The 23,917-nt window shown below is 40.9% G+C and overlaps 1 protein-coding gene across 5 annotated transcripts in view; it reads left to right on the top strand.

The window, feature by feature from the left end:
* The first annotated feature begins 4,905 nt into the window (after nt 1-4,905).
* The window catches only part of SAMD12 (sterile alpha motif domain containing 12), a 99,751-nt gene continuing 80,739 nt past the window's right edge, over nt 4,906-23,917 (top strand). For 3 of the 5 annotated variants that reach the window (XM_039366801.1, XM_039366800.1, XM_039366804.1), the window contains exon 1: nt 5,107-5,253. In XM_039366801.1, coding sequence (XP_039222735.1) covers nt 5,241-5,253 — 13 coding nt within the window. In that variant the 5' untranslated portion in view covers nt 5,107-5,240. Of the gene's footprint in view, nt 5,254-23,917 lie in introns of all 5 variants that reach the window. The other 2 variants (XM_039366805.1, XM_039366802.1) reach the window with 2 other exon arrangements.

Genomic DNA, 23,917 nt, shown 5'->3' with positions numbered 1-23,917 from the left:
CGTCTTCTTGAAAGAAAAACAAGAAAGTCCAGTTGTTTCCTGAAAAAGCACCTTTGGGACTTCATATCCATTGTTCACACTAGTAAAGATACAGGTAGTCCTTGACTCACAACCATTCATTTAGTGACCGTTTAAAGTTATAACAGCACTGAAAAAAGTGACTTATGACTGTTTTTCATGCTGTTATGGCTACTTTCTTTCATCACAAGAGGCAAGCTAGTCTGACCAATAACCAGCCAAGACATAGTGAAGACCTTTTGTTTTGTTTATTGCAATAAGTGGGGAGAGAAGCTATCAAAGCTTCATTCTCTCCAAAGTTCCAACCCAAAATATTCCCTTCTTTATACTTCCCTGTCCCAGCTGCCACATCCCTCCTCTTTCCCCATTGGCTGAGGTACTATGAGGTTACACTCTTTCCGATTGCCATTTCCTGCTACATATCAAATCATACATCACATGTATATTAATAATATAAATATTAGACATATTCAGTTAGTTATTTTGAGCTCTGATATTTTATGGTTCCTTAAAACAATAGGTTCTTTCCTGTTTTTCAGTTTAATCTTCCCTGGCTAGCCATTTCCTCTTGCAATGTTTTTTATAGCTTGTCTTCTTCCTTTCCCAATTCTGGAGACCCAGATAAATTTTTGCCTAGGTGTTTATCTTACATCCCCCCTTTATGCTACCTTTTCCTGGTTCCCATCCATGGTAGTTTCTTTGGCAGGCTTATTTCTCCACTCAGTAAATTTCCATTGCAGCAAATTCAATTTTAAATTTATCTTTCAATATTAAATTTGGAAGACCGTTTACTTATTCCTATCAACACTTATAACCATTGCAGGATCCCCGTGGTCAGGTGATCAGAATTTGGATGCTTGGCAACTGACTCATATTTATAACAGTGTCCTGGAGCAGTGGTTCTCAACCTGTAGATCGGGACCCCATTTGGGGTCGAACGACCATTTCACGGGGGTCGCCAAACAACGCAGTCCGCCATTTTTTCCCCCTTTTCCTTAGCTGTGCTACTCCCTTTTTTTCTATTGGCTTTTGAAAGCCAATAGAATAGACTCTCTTGAATAGAGTCTAATTCTATTGGCTTTCAAAAGCCAATAGGAATTGTCTAGGCTGTCTCTGCCCTGCTGAGCCCGCCAAAAGTCCCATTCTGCAAACGGTGCTGCACCAGTTGAGTAGTCCTCGACTTACGACCGGTTGAGTAGTCCTCAACCTACGACTGGTTGGGGGTCGCGGCATTAAAAAGGTTGAGAACTACTGTCCTGGAGTCATGTGATCACCTTTTATGACTTTCTGACCAGTAAAATCAATAAGGAAGTCAGATTCACTTAACAACAATGTCACTAAATGTCAAAGTCCACATTCTGGATAGAGAGGATTACTGGTTTGAAAGACGGTTAAAGAGGCCATCTGTTTCAAAAATGAACAGCCCCTCCCACAGAAGGGGAGAGATATGACATCATCTATCTCCAGTCTACAGTCCTTTCAGCAGTTCCAAGAAGGCTCCACACCCATTTGCACTACTCAGGTGACCCCGAAGACACAGATAAACCTCCAGGTGGCCTCAACGACTTGCTAAAAGAATGCAAACGACCAGCTGTCTGCAAGGAGAATAAATCCTTCCATTCCCCACCATCCAGCCAGAGCTGAAGAAGCTTCTTGGATGAGAAGTGAAACGTCTTGAAAGAAAAACAAGAAAGTCCAGTTGCCTCATGAATAAAGCACTTTTGGGACAACCACGTCACTAATGATTGCAGTGATTCACTGTGGCAAGAAAAGTCATAAAATGGGGCAAAACTCACTTAACATCTATGCTACTCAGCATCAGAAATGCTGGGCTCAGTTGTGCTTGTAAGTCAAGGACTTCCTGTATTGCGTTGTCCGTTACTAATGGAGCAGAGATCCAGGCCAGAAAAACATGATTTTTTCACACTCACGGATCAGATGCAGAACGAGTTGGGGTGACAAAGAACAATTTCCAAGAGATGCCGTGAAGGAATCTTCCTAGGAGGCATCTAAACAGTTCTCAACTAAAAAAAAAAAAAAAGACAGAAGCAAAACCCATTTCATTTTATGGAGCTTAAAAAATTGATTCCTTCCACTTCTTTAATTTATTGTGTTTGATGCTATTTCACAACTTAGAGTGGAGTGCCTTTGTTCGGTGTTATTTTGCCATTCTGTTTTCACATATTAGTAGAAATAAAACATTTATACAAGTGGGGAGGGTGGAGAAATGAAAAAAAAGAGTATCTTCATCAAGTGTTAATTGTTCTGACCCAGGAACAGACAGCAGAGAATCTACACATTTCCTTGTCCCACTGGATTAATTTTTTTTCTAAATTATCGTTTTAAACGCTAATAATGAAAAGAGGCAATATTGTTGGCCAATGTGTCAAGAGGTGGAAGACTTGCAGCCTGCCTCCTGGGAGGCCTTCGTATGTTTCCACTTTTAAGAAAGTGTAACCAGAAATTTAGACATGCATCATTAAACATCTGTCCCATTGCATGCAGTTAGATAAAAAAAGGGGCACATTTAAACCCTTTGCAAATGCATGCACAGAAACGATTCTTTCCTTTCTAGGCTGTGTAAGGTGAGAACTGAATCATTTATTTTCCAAGCATTTGTCCACTGGAAATATGTGTGGATGTCCATTTTGTTGGAAGATGTTATATAGATCAGAGTTCCCAAATGTTTCAGGCTTTGTGGGCTGGCGGGGGGGGGGAGATGGTGCCGCGCGAGTGGCCAGCAGTGGCATTTGTGAGTGGCATGCACGTGAGCCTGCCATTCACTTAAATGAAGTGTGCACACTAGCTGGCTCACTGCTTGTGGAAGTGAGGATGCTGGTGTGTGCGCTTGATGCCCATTTCCGCAGCCTGGTTGCAAACCCCTGATGGCCCACTAGAGGCCTCGACACCGTTTCCACAGCCTGGTTGCAAACCCCTGATGGCCCACTAGAGGGCCACAGGCCACAGGTTGGGGACCCCTGCTATAGATGATCTGTTTTCCCTTTTCTGATATTCAGGGTTGTTGCAGTGCATTTGTCTAAACAGTGTTCTTACACAACATTCTCTTGTGGAAAGTTGGGTTGTTCCTTTGTAAGCGGAGAACTTGTTTGGTGTGTGTAGTTTTACAATAGACTTGTGTTTCTAATCCACCATCACTGCCTCTGCTAATGAGGATATCCAGAAAGGGTAGTGTGCTGCTGTTTCCTTCTTCCCTTCTGAATTTTATTGCTTTGAAGAATAAAACTATGATGCTGAGGCCCTAGAACACGGGTCTTGAAAGTTAGCCCTTTTATGACTTGTGGACTTCAACTCCCAGAATTCCTCAGGCAGGCATGCCAGACCCCTAGAAAGAGGGCAGAGGAGATAGCAAACATTGTAAGGGGCCTGGGAGCTGAATTGTATGATGACTGACTAAGGGAACTAGGTATGTCTAGTCCAGGGGTAGGCAACCTTGGTCTAGTCCAGTGGTTCTCAACCTGTGGGTCGGGACCCCATTTGGGGTCAAACGACCATTTCATGGGGGTCGCCAAACAACGCAGTCCACCATTTTTTCCCCCTTTTCCTTAGCTGTGTTACTCACTTTTATTCTATTGGCTTTTGAAAGCCAATAGAATAGACTCTCTTGAATAGAGTCTAATTCTATTGGCTTTCAAAAGCCAATAGGAATTGTCCAGGCTGTCTCTGCCCTGCTGAGCCCGCCAAAAGTCCCATTCTGCAAACGGTGCTGCACCAGTTGAGTAGTCCTCGACTTACGACCGGTTGAGTAGTCCTCGACTTACGACCAGTTGGGGGTCGCAGCATTAAAAAGGTTGAGAACCACTGGTCTAGTCTAATGAAGAGAAGGATTAAGTATGGATTTAATTTCCCTATTGCTCAAGAATAGGCCAAGAACCAATTGGTAGAAACTCTAGAGAAGAAGATCCAGACTAGAAATGATGGGAAATTTCTGACTGAAAACTATTAAGCAACCTTCACCACCATACAAAAAAGAGGCTGAGATCCTAGAAAAAGTGCAGAGAAAAACAACAAAGATGATAAGGGGTGTAGAGGCTAAATCGTATAATGAATGGCTGCAGAAAGGTTTAGGGAAGATCTCATAACAGTCTTCCAATACTTGAAGGATCCTCACAGGCAAGAGGGCATCAATTTATTCTCCATAGCACCTGAGGGCAGGATAAGAAGCAACGAGCTCGTAAGAGGGAGGCCCAATCTGGAAGCAAGGATGAATTTCCTGACAATGAGAACAATTAATCAATGGAACAGCTTGCCTCCCAGAATTGCAGGTGCTCTTATCGCTGGAGGTTTTCAAGAAAAGATTGGACAGCCATTGGTCTGAGATGGTCTAAGGACGCCTGCCTTGGGCAGGGGTTGGACTATTAGATCTCCAAGATCCCTCCCAGCCCTATGATTCTAAGAAATCCAAATGGCTTGATAGGAGACAGGTACCTCAAAGAAGCCCAGAAATGTGGTAAAAGGTAAAAACAAACAAACAAAACAAAACAAAACAAAACAAAAAAAAACCCTAGAAGGTGCAAACTTACTTTTGGACCTCGCCTATAAAATAACGAAAGTAGCATGTTGTTAGTAGCATCAGCAAATTTTGCTGCACGTTTGCAGCCAAAAGCTATTTGGGAAGCAAAGTCTCCCTTGCTTTTGGAAAGGTTCTGATCCCAGCTGCTGTTTTTTGTTTTGTTTTTTTTTGTTTTTTTGCCAGGCCGTCCGATAACCACCCGGTTTTACCTGTTTCCTCTTCTAATTTGACAAGGAAGCGCTCAATCAAACCGTTCCCACTCCAGGTCTCCGCTAAACTTTGCGGCATTGCATGTCGGGAATTGTAGTCTGCTTTTCCCCATTGGTTTTGATCCCCTGAGGCCGGGCAAGAAGGAAGGGAGTCCTCCTCTGCGGGAGACGGTCTCAGGTGGAGAGGACTGGGGCTCCGTGGGAGTGAGGGAGCTCCGTCGCCACCAAGGGCCACCGAGGCGCAGCTTGACTGGGGAGGCAGAGACTCCATTTCCCAGGCTGCAGAGGGAAGGGGGCTAAGCCTTCCTCGCTGCAGGTTGAACTTCTCGGTTGCAGATGAGCAAGAGAGAAAACCGTGAAGGGAGAAAGAGAAGAAAGGAAAGAAGGGGGTGGGGGAAGAAGGGAGGAAGGAGGAGGAGGAGGAGGAGGAGAAGCATCTCTGGGCAGGCGAATTATGCATGCATTAAGCGAACTCTGAGAGAATGGCTGTGGAAGGTAAGGGCTGCGGTTCTCCTGCCTTTCCCTTTTGCAAAGCCAGAGGCGCCCCCGGGCGCCCTCACCGCCTTCCCCGTCCTTTGCTCTCACCTGAGGGGCGATCGCAGCCGAGTCGGCTGGCTAGGAAGGGGGGAAGCAGGTCAAAGGCTTCCGTCCCTTTGCAAAATGAGGGGGAGGGGAGGGTGCTGGCCGTAGACGGAGGCTTGGAGGGGCGCGGAGAGGTGAACCGGCGAGGACCTGCTAAGCCAGGGACAGCCGCCACGGCTTCCCTCTTTGCCAGGCTCCCGCATAGCTCCACTGCAACGCTCGCCCGGCCGCTCGCCCCCACCTCCCTGGAAAAGGAGCCTGCGGTTTCCTTCCACGGAGACCCATTCAGAGCCTGCACTCCCTTCCGAAGGCGTCCGTGGAATCCCACCGTGTCTTGATCTGAGTCCTTTTCATTTGCAGCTGTTAGTCTGTGTTAGATACTGAGCTCCTACTTGCCTGCAAGCACTTTCTGGTTTCTGTTCTGGGCATCAGGTGAAGCCAGCAGACATGAAGGCTACTACATGGTGGAGTCTGTCCTTGAGGTTCACCTGAAGAGGCTTCAAAGGAGGCCTGAGCAGCAGCCTTTTGACAGCTCCTTGCAGGAAGGGGCTGTTTTCGCCTATCATTGCCAAGACCTTAAGCCTGTCTTACAAACCCGAGGATCTGAGTTTCTACCGAACCGCACTGTTGCCCATTAACATGATGGATGAACTCAGGCCTGGATCTTCTCCCAGATGGCTGTCATCAGCCCTGGATCATACAGGAATGTTCCCCTTTATGAAATAGAACAAGGAAGTACTGTAGTTTTCTGTGCTGGCTAGATGTCCTGCAAAGAAGGCTTGAAACTTCTGAAATGGGCTAAAGCCCTTATTTTTTTCAAAAAAAAAAAAAAATAAGGAAAGCCTTAATCCTTTCCAAATGTCTATGTGTTGGAAATTATTGTGTTGGTCCACGAGAGATGGTGAGAGTGGTCTGAATCTTGCCAATCTTTTGAAGCCTTGAGGATTTTATAAGAAGCCCTTCAAGAGATAGAAAGTCCTCAAACAAGAAAGATGGGATTAGAATGATAATCCCTACACGGGTTTGAGTCACAAGATAAGAAGGCTCAGCAGTTAAAGAAGCTGAGCTTGTCAGCTGGAGAGCTGACATGCCAGGTTCGAGACCTGAGCTCCACATAATGGGGTGAGCTCCCGTTACTTGCTCCAGCTCCTGCCCACCTGGGAGTTCAAAAGCATGCAAATGCGAGTAGATTAATAGGTACCACTTTGGTGGGAAAGGAATAGCATTCCGTGCACCTTTGGTGTACAATGATGCTGGCCAAATGTCACAGAAATTGTCTTTGGACAATGCTGGGTCCCTTGGCCAAGAAACAGAGATGAGCTCCGTGCCCTAGAGTTGGACACTACTAATAGGGAAACCGTTACCTTTTTATATTAAAAGAAACTCCTTGAGGGAGATGGGTGGTCTAGAACATGAAATATAGATGAATAAAATAAAACCGATCTTTTAGCATTATAGTTTTTAGACATTGAGGTTTCCAGGAGTGGGGTTGCTTGATAAAATTAGTGTAACTTAGGCCTCACCCCAGTAGCATCTCTTCTGCAAGGGAGGCTCAATAGCTAAATGTATTGCCTGGCTGAGCATGAGAATCTATAAATCAGTGAAAAGCAGTAAATAGCATTAACATTCCTGTTGCAACTTACATTAATGCTTTTCTTCTCAGCATGCTCTGCTACTGGAATCCATGAAATTCTCTTTCTGGTAATTCTTGCCTCTTTCTCCCATTTTTTAATCTCCTCATTTCTGTACTATTAACCTACTCTAAATATTAAATTCCAAGTTTTCTAGTGTTTTTCCTGATGTTCCTGGCAGAATCTAGTCCACAGCTGAGAATAGTGGTCTTGCCATCCTTTCTTGTTTTGTTGTACCATAAAACAATAGTTTTGTTTTCTACCTAAACCACCAACAAGCCATTGTGTGTAAGTAAGTATCCCTGGTCTTGGCTATTCTTCATGCAATTAAGGCTTGAACTATTCTTCTCCTATTCCACTGAGAGTGAGATCATCTCAATTACTGCCATAGTAGCACTGAGAATCAGAAAAGTCACTGTCCCAGCATAAGATTTATTGATGTACTTAAGCATCTCCAGATAAGACTTTGTCTCCTACAAAACTTTCATTTTGCAAAATACAGTATCTATCTATCTATCTATCTATCTATCTATCTATCTATCTATCTATCTATCTATCTATCTATCTATCATCTATCTGTCTGGCTAGCTAGCTGGCTAGCTATCATATCCCTAATATTTATTATCTGTATCTATCTATCTATCTATCTATCTATCTATCTATCTATCTATCTATCTATCTATTTATCTATCTATCTATCATATCCCTAATATTTATTATCTGTATATATCTATATCATCTATATGTCTGTCTATTATCTCTATCTATCTGTCTATCCATCTATCTATCTATCTATCTATCTATCTATCTATCTATCTATCTATCTATCATATCCCTAATATTTATTATCTGTATATATCTATATCATCTATATGTCTGTCTACTATCTATCTCTATCTATCTATCTATCTATCTATCTATCTATCTATCTATCTATCTATCTATCTATCTATGCTTCTCTATTATTTATTATCTCTTTATATATCTATGCCTATCATCTATTATGTCAGTCATAATCTATTATGTCTGTCTGTCTGTATCTGCCTGTCTGTCTGTCTGTCCGTCTATCTATCTATCTATCTATCTATCTATCCATCTATCTATCTATCTATCTATCTATCTACCATATACTTACCTACCCCCCAACCAATCATAAAAATTTCACAGTGGAAACAATGCAAGAATATCAAATCATAGATTTTTTTTTTAAAAAAAAACCCTCACACTTTAAAAATGTTCTGTTTTTAAGCTCATCCAAAGGAGTCTTTTTAAAAAGATTTCAGCTTCATTTAGGGAACCATCATTAATGCCATCTTACAATCTGCTTTTGAAATTCCCCTCTGTTTGGAAAGCAGCTTACCATGTGGCAGCGGGGGCTGCTGCCTGAAAAATACAAGCCCCCAATGGCCTGGGACCCATATGTGCAGTGCGTTGGAGCCTTGCCTAGGAAAACAAACAACAGGAAGATTAAACAGCCAGGACAGAAATATGATCAAAGCTGTGGCATTTTGCAAAATTCAGGATAAAAAACTTAAATGCATCTACACGACTTTTCCCCCCTTTATCAATGGTTCTTGCAATAAGTTTTATATTTCCTCCACCTCTTCTTCAAGACTGTTTTCAGCTTTGAGCTTGGAAGAAGAAAGAGACTGGGTTAGCCCTGGGATGGATCTCAACCCGAGTCACCAATGTGTGGGACAGAAACATTTTTATCAAAATGATTTCTAGTTCCAAAGAGATCTGATGTTTATCTTTTCAGCAGAAGATGCTGCTTTGGTAAAACTAGCAAGTGTGTGCATGGATTTATTCTTAATTGAAATGAAGGCTGGAAGTGATTCGATGTGCAACTTGCTTGCAAATAACATCTTCTCTATTCATGTGTAAAGCTAATGAATTTTGCTTCCTGGAATTATTCAGCTACATTTGGCCTAAACATGCAAGGCTGACAGTGATTGAGGGTGGAGTTTCCATGCATACCTCATTTCTGGATTTAGGTTCAGTTTGAGATACCACCCAGGTGTGAGGAAAACAGATGCAGATGCTTAGTCAAGGAGACCCCATGATCCAGGGGCATATATCAGATAGTGGATACAATTGACCCCTGATGGTATTCACATTGTACCAGGGGGTTCAGCATCGAGCTAGGGGAGAAACTGGGGCTAAATCAATGTGAGTTACTATTGCAGGTGTTCCCAAACTATATTGCAATCCTGTTCAGGTCAGAGAGGAAGGTAGGTTTGCTCTGACTAAGAAAGATCTGAGGAGGGACCAGGTGGCGGATCTCCTTTGTGGCCTGGTCAAAAGAGCTCTGAGAAGTGGCCAGCGGGAGGGTTTACTTGCCGATTCATCGAGAGGAACCTGAGTGTTGCACAAGGAGTGGGACCGACTACAGCTTCACGATGGAGTGGTCTATCGGAGGGGCCCTTCAGATGGGCTTGAAGAAAGGTGGCAACTTTTGCTTCTGGAGAAACACAGAGAAGCAGTGTTGATTATGCTACATGATGAGCATGGATATCTGGGGCCGGAAAAGACTTCTAAGTTAGTAATGGATTGATTCTATTGGCCCGGCATGAAGACAAAAGTCAAGGATTATTGCAGATCCTGTCTGCGTTGTGTCCAGAGGAAAACCCTACCTTCGAGGACTGCACTGATGGGCCATTTGCAAAGTTATGGATTTGGTTTGCATTGACTTCCTTTGCCTGGAACCGGATGTAAGTGGGTGAGGGAATGTGTTAGTCATGACTGATCATTTTACTCGTTATGCCTAGGCTTTCCTGACAAAAGATCAGCGTGATGTTATGGTAGCCAAAGTACTGGTGGAGAAGTTTTTTGTACATTATGGGTTATCCCAGCGCATACATTCCGATCAAGGGAGAGACTTTGAAAGTAGGCTTGTTAAGCAATTACTGGGTCTACTGGGCATTTGGAAGTCACGTACCACCCCTTATCATCCACAAGGAGATCCGCAGCCTGAGATGTTTAATCGTACTCTTTTGGATATGTTGGGGACACTTACTGAAGAACAGAAACAATATTTCTACTGCCGTGCATGCATACAATAGCATGAAGAATGATGCCACTTGGTATTCCCCGTATCGGTTGATGTTTGGCAGGGAAGCCCGCCTGCCTGTAGACATAGTCTTTGGCACCTCGATGGATGAGACCTCAGTTAGGTCACATTGTAATTATGTGGATAGATTGAGGAAGAATTTGAAGGAGGCTTACGAGAAGGCCTCAGGGGCCACAGGGGTCCGGGAACGGCGGAATAAGAGGAACTATGATTTGAAAGTGAGAGCTCAGGATTTGCAACCTGGTGACTGGGTGTTATTAAGGAATTTGGGTCTCTCTGGGAAGCATAAACTGGCAGATAAGTGGGGCTCCCAGCTGTATGTGGTTAGTGAGAAGCTGTTGGGATTACCAGTGTATCGGATATGACCAGAGGGAAGTTCAGGGCTGTTGAAAGTGTGGCATTGAAACCACTTATTGCCCTTGAATGAGGCAATACAAGTTACCCAACCAGCCATTGCAACAGAGCCCCACACAGTAGAAAGAAGGTTATGAACTAGGGTGAAACCCGATCTGTCTGCAGGAAGGGAAACGGAAGACTCTGAAGAAGAAGAGAGTTGTATAGGTTGGTTGTGATCATCGGGGAATACTAGGATCACACCTCCCACTGTGGGTATTGAGGTGGAATCAGAACAGTCTGGGCCCGATATTTCTGAACTTAATGTCTGTGAGTGGGAGAGGACCCCTCAAGGACTGGAGGTAGTAAACCAGCCTGGGGGACTGTTGGGACAGGAGGGGGCATTGACCCCGGAGATCACAGAGTTAGTCATTGGAGATGGATCTGGTTACTTCACACACCCCACGATCCCCAGAATTAGAGGAGGAACTGTCAGTCCCGGCTGCCTCCGGGGGTGGAGAGCTGCGGGAGGATGGTGCCCGCAATATTGTTGAGCCTAAAGTACAGAGGCCAAGGCAGGTGATACATCCAGTGAAGAGATTAACATACGATGGCCTGGTCACAGCATAGAGAAAGTGATGCCGACCGCGAAATGCAGGTTGACTCAATAGAAAATCTACTATTCTTTGGGGGACCAAAGAAACTTCTTAGTTGGGGGGAGGGTGTAGCGGGACTGGCTGAAAGGCTTTGCAGGAGGGAGGAAAGGGCGAGGCTCAAGCAGCTGTGGCTGGTTTGGGCATGGTGGGCATGGACTGCTCGGAAGGAAAGAAAGGTAGAAGGAGAAAAGAGGGTTGGTTGTTGTTGTTGTGGCCGGAGAGAGACCAGGTGAAGCCAAAGAGGAGTTTGGGGTTTTATGCATTTCCTTTCCCCTGAAATAAGAGGGAGAGGGAGAGAGTGGAGTTTTATTGCTTTCTTTCGCAGGGGGAATATTCTGAGCGAAGGGAAGAGTGAGAGTGAGAAGATGGAAAGTTTGCTGGGGTTTTAAAACTCAGGTTTTAATTAGAAAGGACAGGGGAGGGGATTTGGGGGGATTTGGGCTACAAGCGATGACAGACGGAGAGGCTGGTTGCTACTGCTTTGGAGACCAGCGGCCATCCGAACTTTGATTATTATCACCTGTACAAGCTGAGGACATTGTGGGGAGTTGCCCTTACAGGGTGAGCTGTTGCTGCGGGGTGCTGACTATCTTCGGTAGTGTTTCCTGCTGTTGCCTGGAGCCGAAGGGTCTTTTCCCCCCCTTGTTTTTCAAGTGATCGATTATTGTTCCCATGACTGCCAGGGGGCTGATAAACATTGTCGCATACTGACTGCCATGGCCAGGGGCCAGCTATTGTTCCGGTAAACAGGGAACCTGCCTCCCTCTCACTCTGCGCGAGCTCCTGCGAAACAGGTCATTCCACCAACTTGTTGGGAGTGCCGGTGCCCGGTATAACAGGAAGAAGGGAGGGGCTAGGAGGGCCTGGGCTCTGGCGGCCCCTGAGAGGGTTACGCTACACTTGTAAAGTAATCAAGGAGGGATATAAATAGAGCAAATAGAGAAAACAATAAATAATTAGGAATTAAGAACATGTGTTTGGATCCATAATTAGTTCAACCCAAATGCCCTAAAAACTTTTATAGACAGCTTGGTACAAAACAGGATGTTTCCAGTGTGTTCAGCCATTGGGAACAATAGAAACTCGAAACAATAGTCTTTCCCCCTTGTTTGTTTGTTCTTTCTTTCTTTATTTATTTATTTATTTTATTTATGTCCTAAGGAGCAGTCAGTTCAGATTATAAATCTTCAGGTCTAAACTTACTGCTAATATCAAGTCAGCTTTTGACAGCCCTGTGAAAGTATTTGCACATTAAAGCTTCTGTGTTTCCTTCTCCTGCGGCCAAAAAGTATATTTTTTTGGCATCTTCCCCATTCTTTCTGTCTGAGAAGAAAGATTGGCCCAGAGATTTACTCGGCTATATTCTGGTGGTTTGAATCAATCCGGTAATAACTTTCTGTATCAAAGAGCAACAGGAAATATTTCAGATTGCATGAAAAACAGAGGACAAAATCTTTCCCTGGCGTCCAGCTATAACTTCAGATAGGGACAGAGCGTTCCTTGCAAAACGTGAAATGTATCCTAACAAAGTTTCTTATTCTGTGCTTGCTGGAGCAAGAGAGGCTGGATATCTGCAGGGCCAAGGTTTTTCTATAGCCACCTTATTTGAATTTACAGTAGTTATTCAAGCACAGAAGCAGAATGCAGAGGAGAGTCTTCCCTTTTTGGTGGGAAAGCTTGAATAAAGAAAGAACAATATGGCCTGCTAATTTCCTAATCAAACTGTAAGTGGGAATCTATTGAAAATTACCAGTATGAGCCAGGCATTGCAAAGAACAAAGGGCACAAGTCTCTGATGGTTAGGGAAATGTAATTATTGGGTATTAATTTCCTCTTTCATTATCAGAATACAAACAGTGGTAATCATTCTGAATGCGGAAGGCGAGAATGTAGCAGAAATTCTGGTTTTGCCAATGCATAAGGCTGTCACGCTTAGGTTACAAAAATGTGAATGACTCCTAGAAGGAAGCAGAGAGATTTTACTGTATCGCTTGGCTATCAGTTGCTCTGTCCAGTCATCACCAGCTTACTCTGCATGTGTACAGGGAGTCCTCGTTTAATGAGCAGCTCATTTAGCAACCATTCACAGTTACAATGGGGATGAAGTAATAATTTTATGACCAATCCTCATATTTATGACCTTCACAAGCCTATAAAGCAAAGGAAAGCTGTAGGAAGATTATAATAAGCACAGTTGCTGTTTTATTTACTTGGTTGGACTAGATGACCTCCAAGGTCCCTTCCAACTTTGTTATTATTATTATTTAGTGATCACTTTGCTTAACAACCTAATTATGGTTTAAAAAACCATATCTATATAAGTAAGTAGTCAGGATCCATTACTCAGAAAGTGATATTAAGTTGACTATTCTGTATTTCCAGTGTGAATAATATAGATTTGTGCACATGCAAAAGAGAGGCGGAGAAAAGGGAGGAGTATGGGGTTGCACTGCCCCAAGTAGACCCTGTGCAGAATCTAGGGGCTGTCCTGGATTTACAACTTCTGCCCTGGAGCAATTGTAGCTAGGAGGTTCTTTGTACAGTTTTGTATTGTGTGCCTGTTGCCCCCATTCCTAGATTGAGGGGCCGTACTCATGGTCATTCATGTCCTACTCACTTTCATTTGGACTATCGTAATATGCTCTACAAGGGACTGCCCTTGAAGAGTATCCAGAAACTTCAGCTAGTGCACAATGCAGCAGCATGGAGAGTTATGTTGTGTTTCTGGTAGAACGTGTGTTACACCTCTGCTCTTAAGTTGCATAGATTACTGGATCTGTTTCCAGATCCAAGTCAAGGAACTGTTTTTTGATTTTTAAAGCCCTACGTGGTATAGGACCAGGTGATTTAAGGGATCATCTCTCCCAATTATGTCTGCCCATCCCAGAGAGGGCATTTACAAATTCTGTCTTTTAGGGAGCTACATTTGGTGGCCCCTATGTGGTGGCCCTTTTCCGCTGTGGTTCATGGGTTACAGAATATCCTCCCCTCTTTGGTGGGGCTGGCACAATCACTTCTGACTTTCCAAAGATCCCTCTGATAGCTATGCTATCAGACCTGAAAACTCCTGAGGACTGGTGAATTAATTAGGCTCCATAATTATTAGCACCTCCTGCCTGCTATTTCTTCTTTTGACCCTTGTTTTTATATTTCTTTAATTTAAAAAAAAATGTTTGCGGTATTTATTATTTAACTGTTTTTTAGCATTGTTGTATGCCTCCCAGAATCACTTGTTTTCTGAGATGGACAGCTATATAAAGTTGTCAAAGAATGGAATGGAATGGAATAGAATAGAATAGAATAGAATAGAATAGAATAGAATAGAATAGAATAGAATAGAATAGAATAGAATAGAATACTTTCTTGGCCAAGTATGACTAGACACACAAGGAATTTGTCTCCAGTACAGAAATTCTCAGTGTATATGCAAAGCCACAGAATAATAATCATAATATGATACCAATAAGTTATGTTAAATACAATAGTTATGTTCCTAATATTAATAATTTGAAAAACCTTGTGTTGCAGAATACAGGGCATGGAACTGTTAAGTGAATATATACTGATTTCTATTAGAAATTAGGACTGTTTCTTTGAGTCAAAGTTTACTTATTCTGTAAGGTGCTTGTGTTTGTTCTACATTTACAAAAGGATGATGATGGATGATGAAGATGACAATGAGGATGATGGTGGTGGTGGTGGATGATGCAGGCCATCTTTAAATGTATAAACTTATGGAGATGGCTGTCAGGAATGTTTTGATTTTAGAAGGTAACATCGCTTGTTTCCTTCTAGTTGAAGTGGAAGAAATAGGTCAGAGCTGACAGTTTTGTGATCTTTGTTAACATAAATGTTGTTGTTATTTTTCTCTTTGATACAGTAGAAGAACTGGTTACTGTATTGCTATAGTGGAGATAGGAGAAGACCAGGAATAGCTGCAGAGGAATAAGAAAAGTTCAGAAGGCAGTTGCCAGCTTATCAAACCCCCACCTTTTTGTATGTGTGATATACACATGAAATCTATAAACAGGGATGGGCTTTAACTGGGCAGGCACAGTTGCCATTTAAAGGTTTTTTTTTACCCCCTTCCCACCCCAATGTCCCTGGTTAAGATAGTTTTCTTTATCTGCATTTCTGCTGCGTTGGAGCAACACCTGCCTGATTTCTAGCCCATGTTGTCATGCTCCTTTGGGATTCTGGGAGTTGTAGTTCCCACATATCTGGAAGGTGTCTACCCTGTGCTAATTGAGATCTTCCATGAATTTTTTACCACCTTTTACATAGGCAGAGAGCCAGTTTGGTGTAATAGTTAAGATAGGGGTCCAGAATCCCTGGTCTGCAGACTGGTACTTGTCCATGGCCTATTAGGAATCTAATAGCTCTACTGTGAAGGATATAGGTTGGCACGCCTCCTCCCCCCCCCCAGTCTGTGGAAAAATTGTCTTCCATGAAACCAGTCCTTGGTGCCAAAAAGGTTGGGGACCGCTAGGTTAAGGCATCAGGCTAGAAATCAGGAGACTGTGAGTTCTAGTGCTGCTTTAGGCACAAAGCTAGCTGGGTGACCTTAGACCAGTCATTTTCTGTCAGACCTAGGAAAGAAGAAATTGCAAACTGTTTCTGAAAAACTTTGCCAAGAAAACTTCAAGGACCTGTCCAGGCAGGCTCTGAGAATTGGACATAAAAACAACAACAAAAGTCATATTTACTGGTTTTCAGGAATTGGAATACAAGTCTTAGAACTCCAGAGCTTGTGTTCATCCTTAAGAGTTATGGCCAAGCAGACTGGAGGGAGGGAAAGAGAGAGAGAGAGAGAGAGAGAGAGAGAGAGAGAGAGACAGACAGACAGACAGACAGACAGGCAGACAGACAGACAGACAGAGATAAAGCAACTTCTCATTATCTACAGAACGGTAGGATTGACTCCAGATAATGGGTTATTGGAGGTTTTTTAGTGGCTCAAATTTTAACTTAACCAAAACTTACATTCCGTATTCAATTATCTCCCTCTTGTTTTTAAGCTATAGTTCTAACAGCACCTAACCCCTGAATTTGCTTTTAGGTACAAATGTTGTATGCACACTTCAATATGCACCCAGATTTTTAGCTTAGATTTGTTTTGCAAAACATTTGCAGTCAAAACCTATACTGATAATTTAGATTTCAAGCTTTTCAGTTTTCCCAGAAGGAGCCACAGATGCAATCAGAAACAGCCTTTCAACTGATTTTATGGGGCACGACCCAGAAGCAGCTACAGTTAGGGCAGGTGTTAACAAATGGGCTTGTTAGACTGTAAGAAATCCACTTTAACTCTCTCTGAATATTAGTGAATACAATTATTTCCATTCTCCTGCTCCAAATGGTTCAGCCCAAGATCAGAAAGTAGCTGGATCCTGACATATTGATCCTGATCCATTACCAGTAATTGAAACATACTGTAATAGGTCTTTTTTTAAAAAAATAAAATAAAAATAAATCTCATATTAGTTTGCTGTTTTGTCCTATGCTTTGTAAGGCAATGTGTTTAACCTATAGTAGTCCTCAACTTAACAACAGTTGTTCAGTGACTGCTCAAAGTTATGGCACTGAAAAAGTGACTTACGACTGTTTTTCACATTTACAACCATTGCAGCATCTCCATGGTCAGGTGATAAAAAATCGGACTCTTGGCAACTGACTCATATTTATGACGGTTGCAGTGTTCCGGGGTCATGTGATCACCTTCTGTGACCTTCTGATAAGCAAAGTCAATGGGGAAGCCAGATTCACTTAACAACCGAGTTACTAACCTAAAAACTGCAGTGATTCATTAACAGCTGTGGCAAGAAAGGTCGTAAAATGGGGCAAAATTCACTTAACAATTTTCTTGCTTAGCAACAAGATTTTGGACTCAATTATGGATGTAAGTCGGAGACTGCCTGTATATGTTAGCTACAAGTCTTAAGAGTGTGTCAGATCAGGTACCTAATTCCTTATTATTGTATCTCCATTGCTTCATCAACGTATTTGAAGGCAACAAGGATCTAATAAATTTATAAACTTTAAAAATGTAAACTTTATAATATCAAAAAACTTTGGTGGAATAAACAATACAAATTGGGTCGCTGCAGCCCTATTCATAAAAGAAAAAAAAAGAGTATGGAAAAAGTCCATTTTCTAGAGGGTCAGTTTAAGCCTATAATTCTGATAATCAAACTCGTCTATATGAATGGAGGTATTGTGAAGTCTCGGACTGTATCTAAGCTATAGATGTATATTGTTTCATTCTCATGCTCGTTCTGAGCACTGCAGTTTTACAGGAAACCTCACCAAACTTCAAGACTTTTGTGGAATGCTTTAAAGGTGATTGAAGTATGCAGTATAGAAACTGTACTGTGCTATTGAAATAGAGAAAGTTCTTTCTCCCGTCTCTTGCAATTCTGGACATTCTTTTTTCTACTTTTTAGTTCATTCAGCTCAAATCATCCTGCTGTTTTATTGAAATTTTTGAGAAAAGTTTATTATCAAATGGAAGCCCAAAGTCTTTTCTTTGTTAGTGCACCGTTTCCCTTACAGAAATATCCCAAAGCTTATAGTACCTTCTAAAGCTTGATTAGATCCATCTTACCACTTTCTGGATGGTAAAATGGATCTAACTAGCTAGTCATAGCTAGTCATTCAGCAATTCAGTAATGGGTGTCTGTTATTCCCCTATTCTATAATTTAATGACTACAGATTAAATCTACATTCTGCTTTTGATAAACGTGCTGTATTTTTTGCAAGAGGACATGCAATGAGTAATGACTAGCCATTAAACATACAATAACTGGGCATTAAAAATAGGTCTTGGCAAACAGTCTTGTTGCAACAAAAGCAACAATTTTATATGCATACTTTTTTTTTGAAGTTTGAAAAGCTGCTATTGCAGTTTTATATAAATGGGATGTGCAACCTCCTAGCCAAATGTAGACTGCTGTGGTATGAATAAGCTGTAGGAGGTGTTGAATTACTCTTTGTCAGTGTCCAACCAATAAATTAGTTATTTTAATTCCTACAAAAAGAAGGATTAACAGCTTGCTCTTAAATTCAAAGATTACAGCACTATTAAATTATAACTAGTTATTGAATCTTATATCTGTATTTTTTAAAAATCTAAGCACTGCTAAGTATTGCTCCTAGAATTAATGGTATTGGTCATTTTTCAGTAGAACTATTATTGCTGGTTATTTAGAAATGGAGATTTTATAGTTACAGAGAATTTTCAGCTATGAAACATTTATTCTTCTAAAGATGGTTGGTTCAAAGCCAGATTAATTAAGTACCAAACCAAGAAATTGTATTTTGCCTTGACATCCCAAAGATGCTTTCTTTCAAAAGGCAACTGGACTTTCTTGTTTGCTAGAAGACATTTTGTTTCTCTCGTCCAAGAAGCTTCTTCAGTTCTGACCGATGATGGAGAATGAAAGGATTTACATTCCTTGCAGTTTTCTGGTCATTAATAGTCTTTTTGAGAGTCATTGAGGCTATTTGGAGATTTACCTGTGATTGACAACATGGTAAGGCAATGGTAATTGCTGGGAGTTGGGTGGCATATATATTTAATAAAGTATTATTATTATGGTTAAGCGCCATAATAACTGAACCCAATCCAGTTAAACCCAGTGTGAACCCAGTAGATTAAATGCAAAAAACTGGATTTTTTTTTAATTCAAAGTCAATTATTGTTAAAACATCCAGTTGTTTTTCTTGACAAGAGTGCAAAAGTGTTTGTCATTACTTTGTGTGAGATACTTTTTTAGCCCTCAGTCTAATTACAATTGGAATTTTTAATGGTTTTCCCATCGAGGATCTAAGTGACAAATGTTGTATAACAGGCTTTGAACTTCTGCCTATAAAAATATATGGATCTGTTTACGAAACAGCACGTTCCAGCACATTACAGTTGCTTTGACTAGCAAAATGAGTGGCAGATAAATTTAATAAATAAATTAAAATTAATTTGAGAGAATTAAATATGGTGCTTGCATACTATAAAGCAGTGTTGGCAACTTTAAGATGTATAGACTTCAATTCCCAGAATTCTCTAGTTAGCATGACTAGTTGGGGATTTCTGGGAGTTGATGTCCACACATCCTAAAATTGCCTAGATTGTAAAACACTGCCATAAAGCTCAAATGCATTGCACTAGTATCCCTAGAAATGAAACAAGCTGATTGTGGCAGTGTTTCATTTGGATGTATGCCCACTTACTCGGGGCAAAGATTAAATTAGGCTGGAATTTCTAAGACTTGAAGCCAAAATAGTTATGGAAGGTTCCAGACTGGAGATTGAGGTTGGAGTGATCTAATGCATGATGTGGGTTTTGGATGATCTTTGCTAAGATGGAAAACATAAAGTCCTTTCTAATGAAATAGTTGCCATTTAGCAAATTGAAAGACACAATGCATTTTGGCTCTAATCATTTTCAAGAAATAATACGATTTGGCAAAACTGTGAATTTCTAAACTGGATAGAGACAAAAATTACTATAAGAGGTTTGGCATTTGCTGTGCAAAATCATGGTACAGAATGTTTAATTGTGGAAAATCATGTTAATTATTATGGTATTGGATAGTCTCTCAGGTCAATCTTGATTCCTAAAGACTGCTTGAACTGGTCCCTGAAGTTTCCTTGACAACATTTTGGATGTGGTCAGCCAGTCCCTTCTTTCTAGGACAGAGAGAAAGCAGCTGGCCCCAAATTAACTTTTAAAAAAGGGTTAGAATTTACAATCCCTCCACTCCTGTGCCAGCACCTTTAGCCACTATGCAGAACTCTGCTTCACAATAGGGTGGACCAGACTTATTTTTCTTCCATTAACAGGCTGCATAGGTGTGCTGGTATTTGTAAGACTTGCAACCTTCAAGGTACAGTTGTTCCCAAATGATTTGTCCCAAGGAATAAAAAAAAATACAATTTTTCTCCCTCCTCTGAATATCAGTTCACAGAGGAGTCTGCCTGCATGCGTCTTTACATTTCTTGCTTTGGACTTTCCCATTTATTTAGGCTCCAGTAATTAAGGCATAGTCACGGAGCAGCGAAGCGAAGTCATATTTCTATGGTTTAAAGGATGCATAACCCATTTTGTTCCTATAAGAAAAAGCCCAGTGGCTTTCATCTTATTCCTTAGGTGAAGCTTAGACTTGCTTTCAGATTCTTAATGTGATATATGGAAAAGTTGGAAATGGAAGAAAGCAACTTCAAATACACTGAAGTTGAAGGTGACAGAATGGCACATCTCCCTGTGTCTCTTCAACATGTTGCAAATTCCTCCATTTTGTGAATTCACTCATCTCCTTTTTGAAAGGGGATTTTAATCAAGCATTGTCCTGTATTTTCTATCTTTCCTCAGATGGCATAGAATCTACTGTATGTGGGAAGAGACAACAAAATTAGCACAGTTGCTGTTGGACTGAATAATTCTTAGTATTACTGGCCAATCTTTTTTCTGTGGTATGATTTAAATACGTTAGGAGACATATCAAGCTACTAACCTTATCACTACTTGCTGATTTTTAACATTTAGTTCAGCATAGTCAATAGTTTAATTATTTAAGGAATGCTGTGATTAGCACACAAATGTACTCTCATTTTTGAAGAGTGTACTCTTGTTTTTGAAGAAGGATCAGGGGTGACATGATACTGTAGCAGTATTCCAGTATTTGAGGGGCTGCCACAAAGAAGAGGGAGTCAACTTATTTTCCAAAGCACAGGAAAAGATACAATGGATGGAAACTCAAGGAATTAAAGAGAAACTTCCTAACAGTGAGAACAATTAACCACTGGAACAGCTTGCCTTCAGAGGTTGTGGGTGCTCCATCACTGGAGGTTTTTAAGAAGAGACTGGACAGCCACTTGTCTGTAATGGTATAAGGCAGTGGTTCTCAACCTGTGGGTCGGGACCCCATTTGGGGTCGAACGACCATTTCATGGGGGTCGCCAAACAACGCAGTCCGCCATTTTCCCCCCTTTTCCTAAGCTGTGCTACTCCCTTTTATTCTATTGGCTTTTGAAAGCCAATAGAATAGACTCTCTTGAATAGAGTCTAATTCTATTGGCTTTCAAAAGCCAATAGGAATTGTCCAGGCTGTCTCTGCCCTGCTGAGCCCACCAAAAGTCCCATTCTGCAAACGATGCTGCACCAGTTGAGTAGTCCTCAACTTACGACTGGTTGAGTAGTCCTCAACTTATGACCGGTTGGGGGTCGCAGCATTAAAAAGGTTTAGAACCACTGGTATAAGGTCTGCTGCTTGAGCAGGGGGTTGGACTAGAAGACCTCTAAAGTCCCTTCCAGCTCTATTCTGAATTTGAATTTGTTTTTCTTAAAAATAATGTGAATATTATTTCTTAAATAATCTTTTGATGCTAGATAAAAATGTCTTGAAAAAATTCCAGTATCCTTATCATAACATAATCCCTTTCTTTTCAATCTTCTGAGAAATACTTCATTCTTTTATCATAACGTTGTGCAAATCAAAAAGTATCAAACTGTGTGATTTAAATATATATACCTTTCCTGACTTATCCTATGGTACCTGAAACCAAGGCCGATACCCAAAATGGAATAAAAATTAAAGAATGTTAAGAGCATCTAAAATTTTGCACGTTGAAAAACATCATGCAAGGTTTTATTCCATAAGGTTTGATCATTTGGCAATATTTTATTTATTTTTCCAACAATAGCCACTTGGAGCATCTTCTGATATTGTGCGTTAGTACCTGGATCTTGAAAAGATTGTCAGCTCTGGTTTATTGCAATCTAATGTGTATAATGAAATAGCAGTGGCTGAGATAGTGCTAGCTGTCCAACTGGATGCAGTCTTTGTTTAAATACTGTATAGAATTTTAGACAAGTAGAGTAGATTTGGAAGTGATCTAAGAGGTCATCAAGTCAACTCCCTGCACTCTGTAGGACTCACTACATCTTTCCTGGCAGATTATTATTCAGCCTCTGAAAACCTTCAGTGAAGGAAAGGAAAATACTCCATGCCGTAACTTACTCCATTAATGGGCAACTTTTATAGTCAAGTAGTTTTAGCTAATGTCTAAGTTTGTACCTGCATCCTTGAAGTTTTACCCTATTACTTTCTGAAGCAAATGAAAATAAATCTGAACCTTCTACAATGTGATTGCCCTTCAGATATTTGATGACAGCTGTTATCTCAATGTTTTCTTCTGCAAGCTAAACATCCCCAGGTTTCTTAAACCCCTCATAGGACATGGTTTCTAGTCTTTTCACCATCTTGATAGCCCCTTTCTAGTCTTGTTCCAGTTAATTAATATCTTTTGGTGAATTTTTCAATCTAGTGACTTCTGATTATGGTAGGCAGTAACATCTATCGTTCCCAGTCCGTGTGACAGAGGGACAGCTGGCTTAGAGTTGGAATAACTAAACTATTTGCTGTTCAGAGTGGAACATCAAAAAACATTTTGGATATTGTTTTTCTGTGGTAACCCTTTCTTATTTCTAAATTTGTAACTCAGTAATTATGAATTATTTCCATGGATTTTCATTTATAATAGCCTAGAGCAGGGGTAGGCAACCTTGGCTCCTTTATGACAGGTGAACTTCAACTCCCAGAATTCTTGAGTCAGCATGGCTGGTTCAGGAATTCTGGATATTGAACTCCACAAGTCATAAAAGAGCCAGGTTTGCCTACCCCAGCCTAGAGGTTTCTCACAAAATTAATTGATCGATCAATCATTGGTTAGATAAATTCTCTTGCTCCTTAGGGTAGCAATTTTCTAAAATTCTTGGACAAAAAACAGTCACATTTAATTTAAATTGAATTATATGGATTAAGACTTGATTTAGGTTTATTTATTTCAATATGTCTAAATTAGTTAAATTTTAGCTTCACTTTGAATTAGGGAGGCCCCAGTATAACTCACATTAATTTAAACCTACTTACACTTACTTACTTATTTTACCCCTGTATTTTCCCCCAAATCCCACCAGAATTTGTTAGAAGTTTAGGATATAATTGGAAGGATAATTTGTTTCATTTTTATAAAATTAGCAATGTGATAAACACCCTGACTTGATTTAAATTATGATACAAATCTTTGCATCTCTGGGGAAATTGTGAATTGCTTGGCTAGTAACTTTTTGATAATGTAGGAAATTAATGTCAGCTATGCCAATTGCAAATCCATCTCTTTATCTGCAGTTTGGTTTGGTTTGGAATCTGTCTTGTCTGTGTCTTTCTGTCTCTATGTCTCTGTCTCTCTATTTCTCTCTCTTTTGGCTTCTCAGAGTAAAGCAATCATCTGGGAATCTTGGATAAGTCTGGACAGAAAGAAATTGCTTCAGATATAAAATGCATGGCTTAGGGCTTATAGTCTACTATAAATGAATAATAATCTAAAAATCAGAACATGTGAAATGTGTTTAAAATGGTGGGTGAAGGCAGCCAGAACGTTAGATAATGAGCATTATGAGGAAGAAGAGAACCAGTGTTGCATGTTCTGGTTGCACATTATAACTGTTTAATTGAATAAACAATGAATTATGAACATTCTAAATGTTCCTATTTATAAGAAACAATTGATGTATGCTCTTCGGTGGGGTTTTGTTGTTGTTGCTTGTTGGTAATTAAGTAAGATGCTGGGGATTCCTTTGATGAGTTTTGCCCACATTTTTGCCCACAGCCCTTGACTTAGGATCATAATTAGGAAGAATTTTTGTTGCTAAGTGAGGCAGTTGTTAAATGAGTGGTACTTGATTTTTCCTCTTCTTTGCCATGTTGTTAAATGAATCATTGCAGTTGTTAAATCAGGGGTGTCAAACTGCTGGCCTGCAGGCCGGATGTATCATAGCGAAACCGTGCCCACCCCATTGCCGGCAATGGCAAAAAAGTCGCGATACGAC

The sequence above is a fragment of the Crotalus tigris genome, unplaced genomic scaffold (genome assembly GCF_016545835.1).
Source record: "Crotalus tigris isolate CLP2741 ecotype Arizona unplaced genomic scaffold, ASM1654583v1 scf7180000020376.317737, whole genome shotgun sequence".
Classification (NCBI taxonomy): Eukaryota; Metazoa; Chordata; class Lepidosauria; order Squamata; family Viperidae; genus Crotalus; species Crotalus tigris.
The sequence above is the reverse complement of the archived record's forward strand: the minus strand, read 5'-3'. Positions and strand labels throughout refer to the sequence as shown.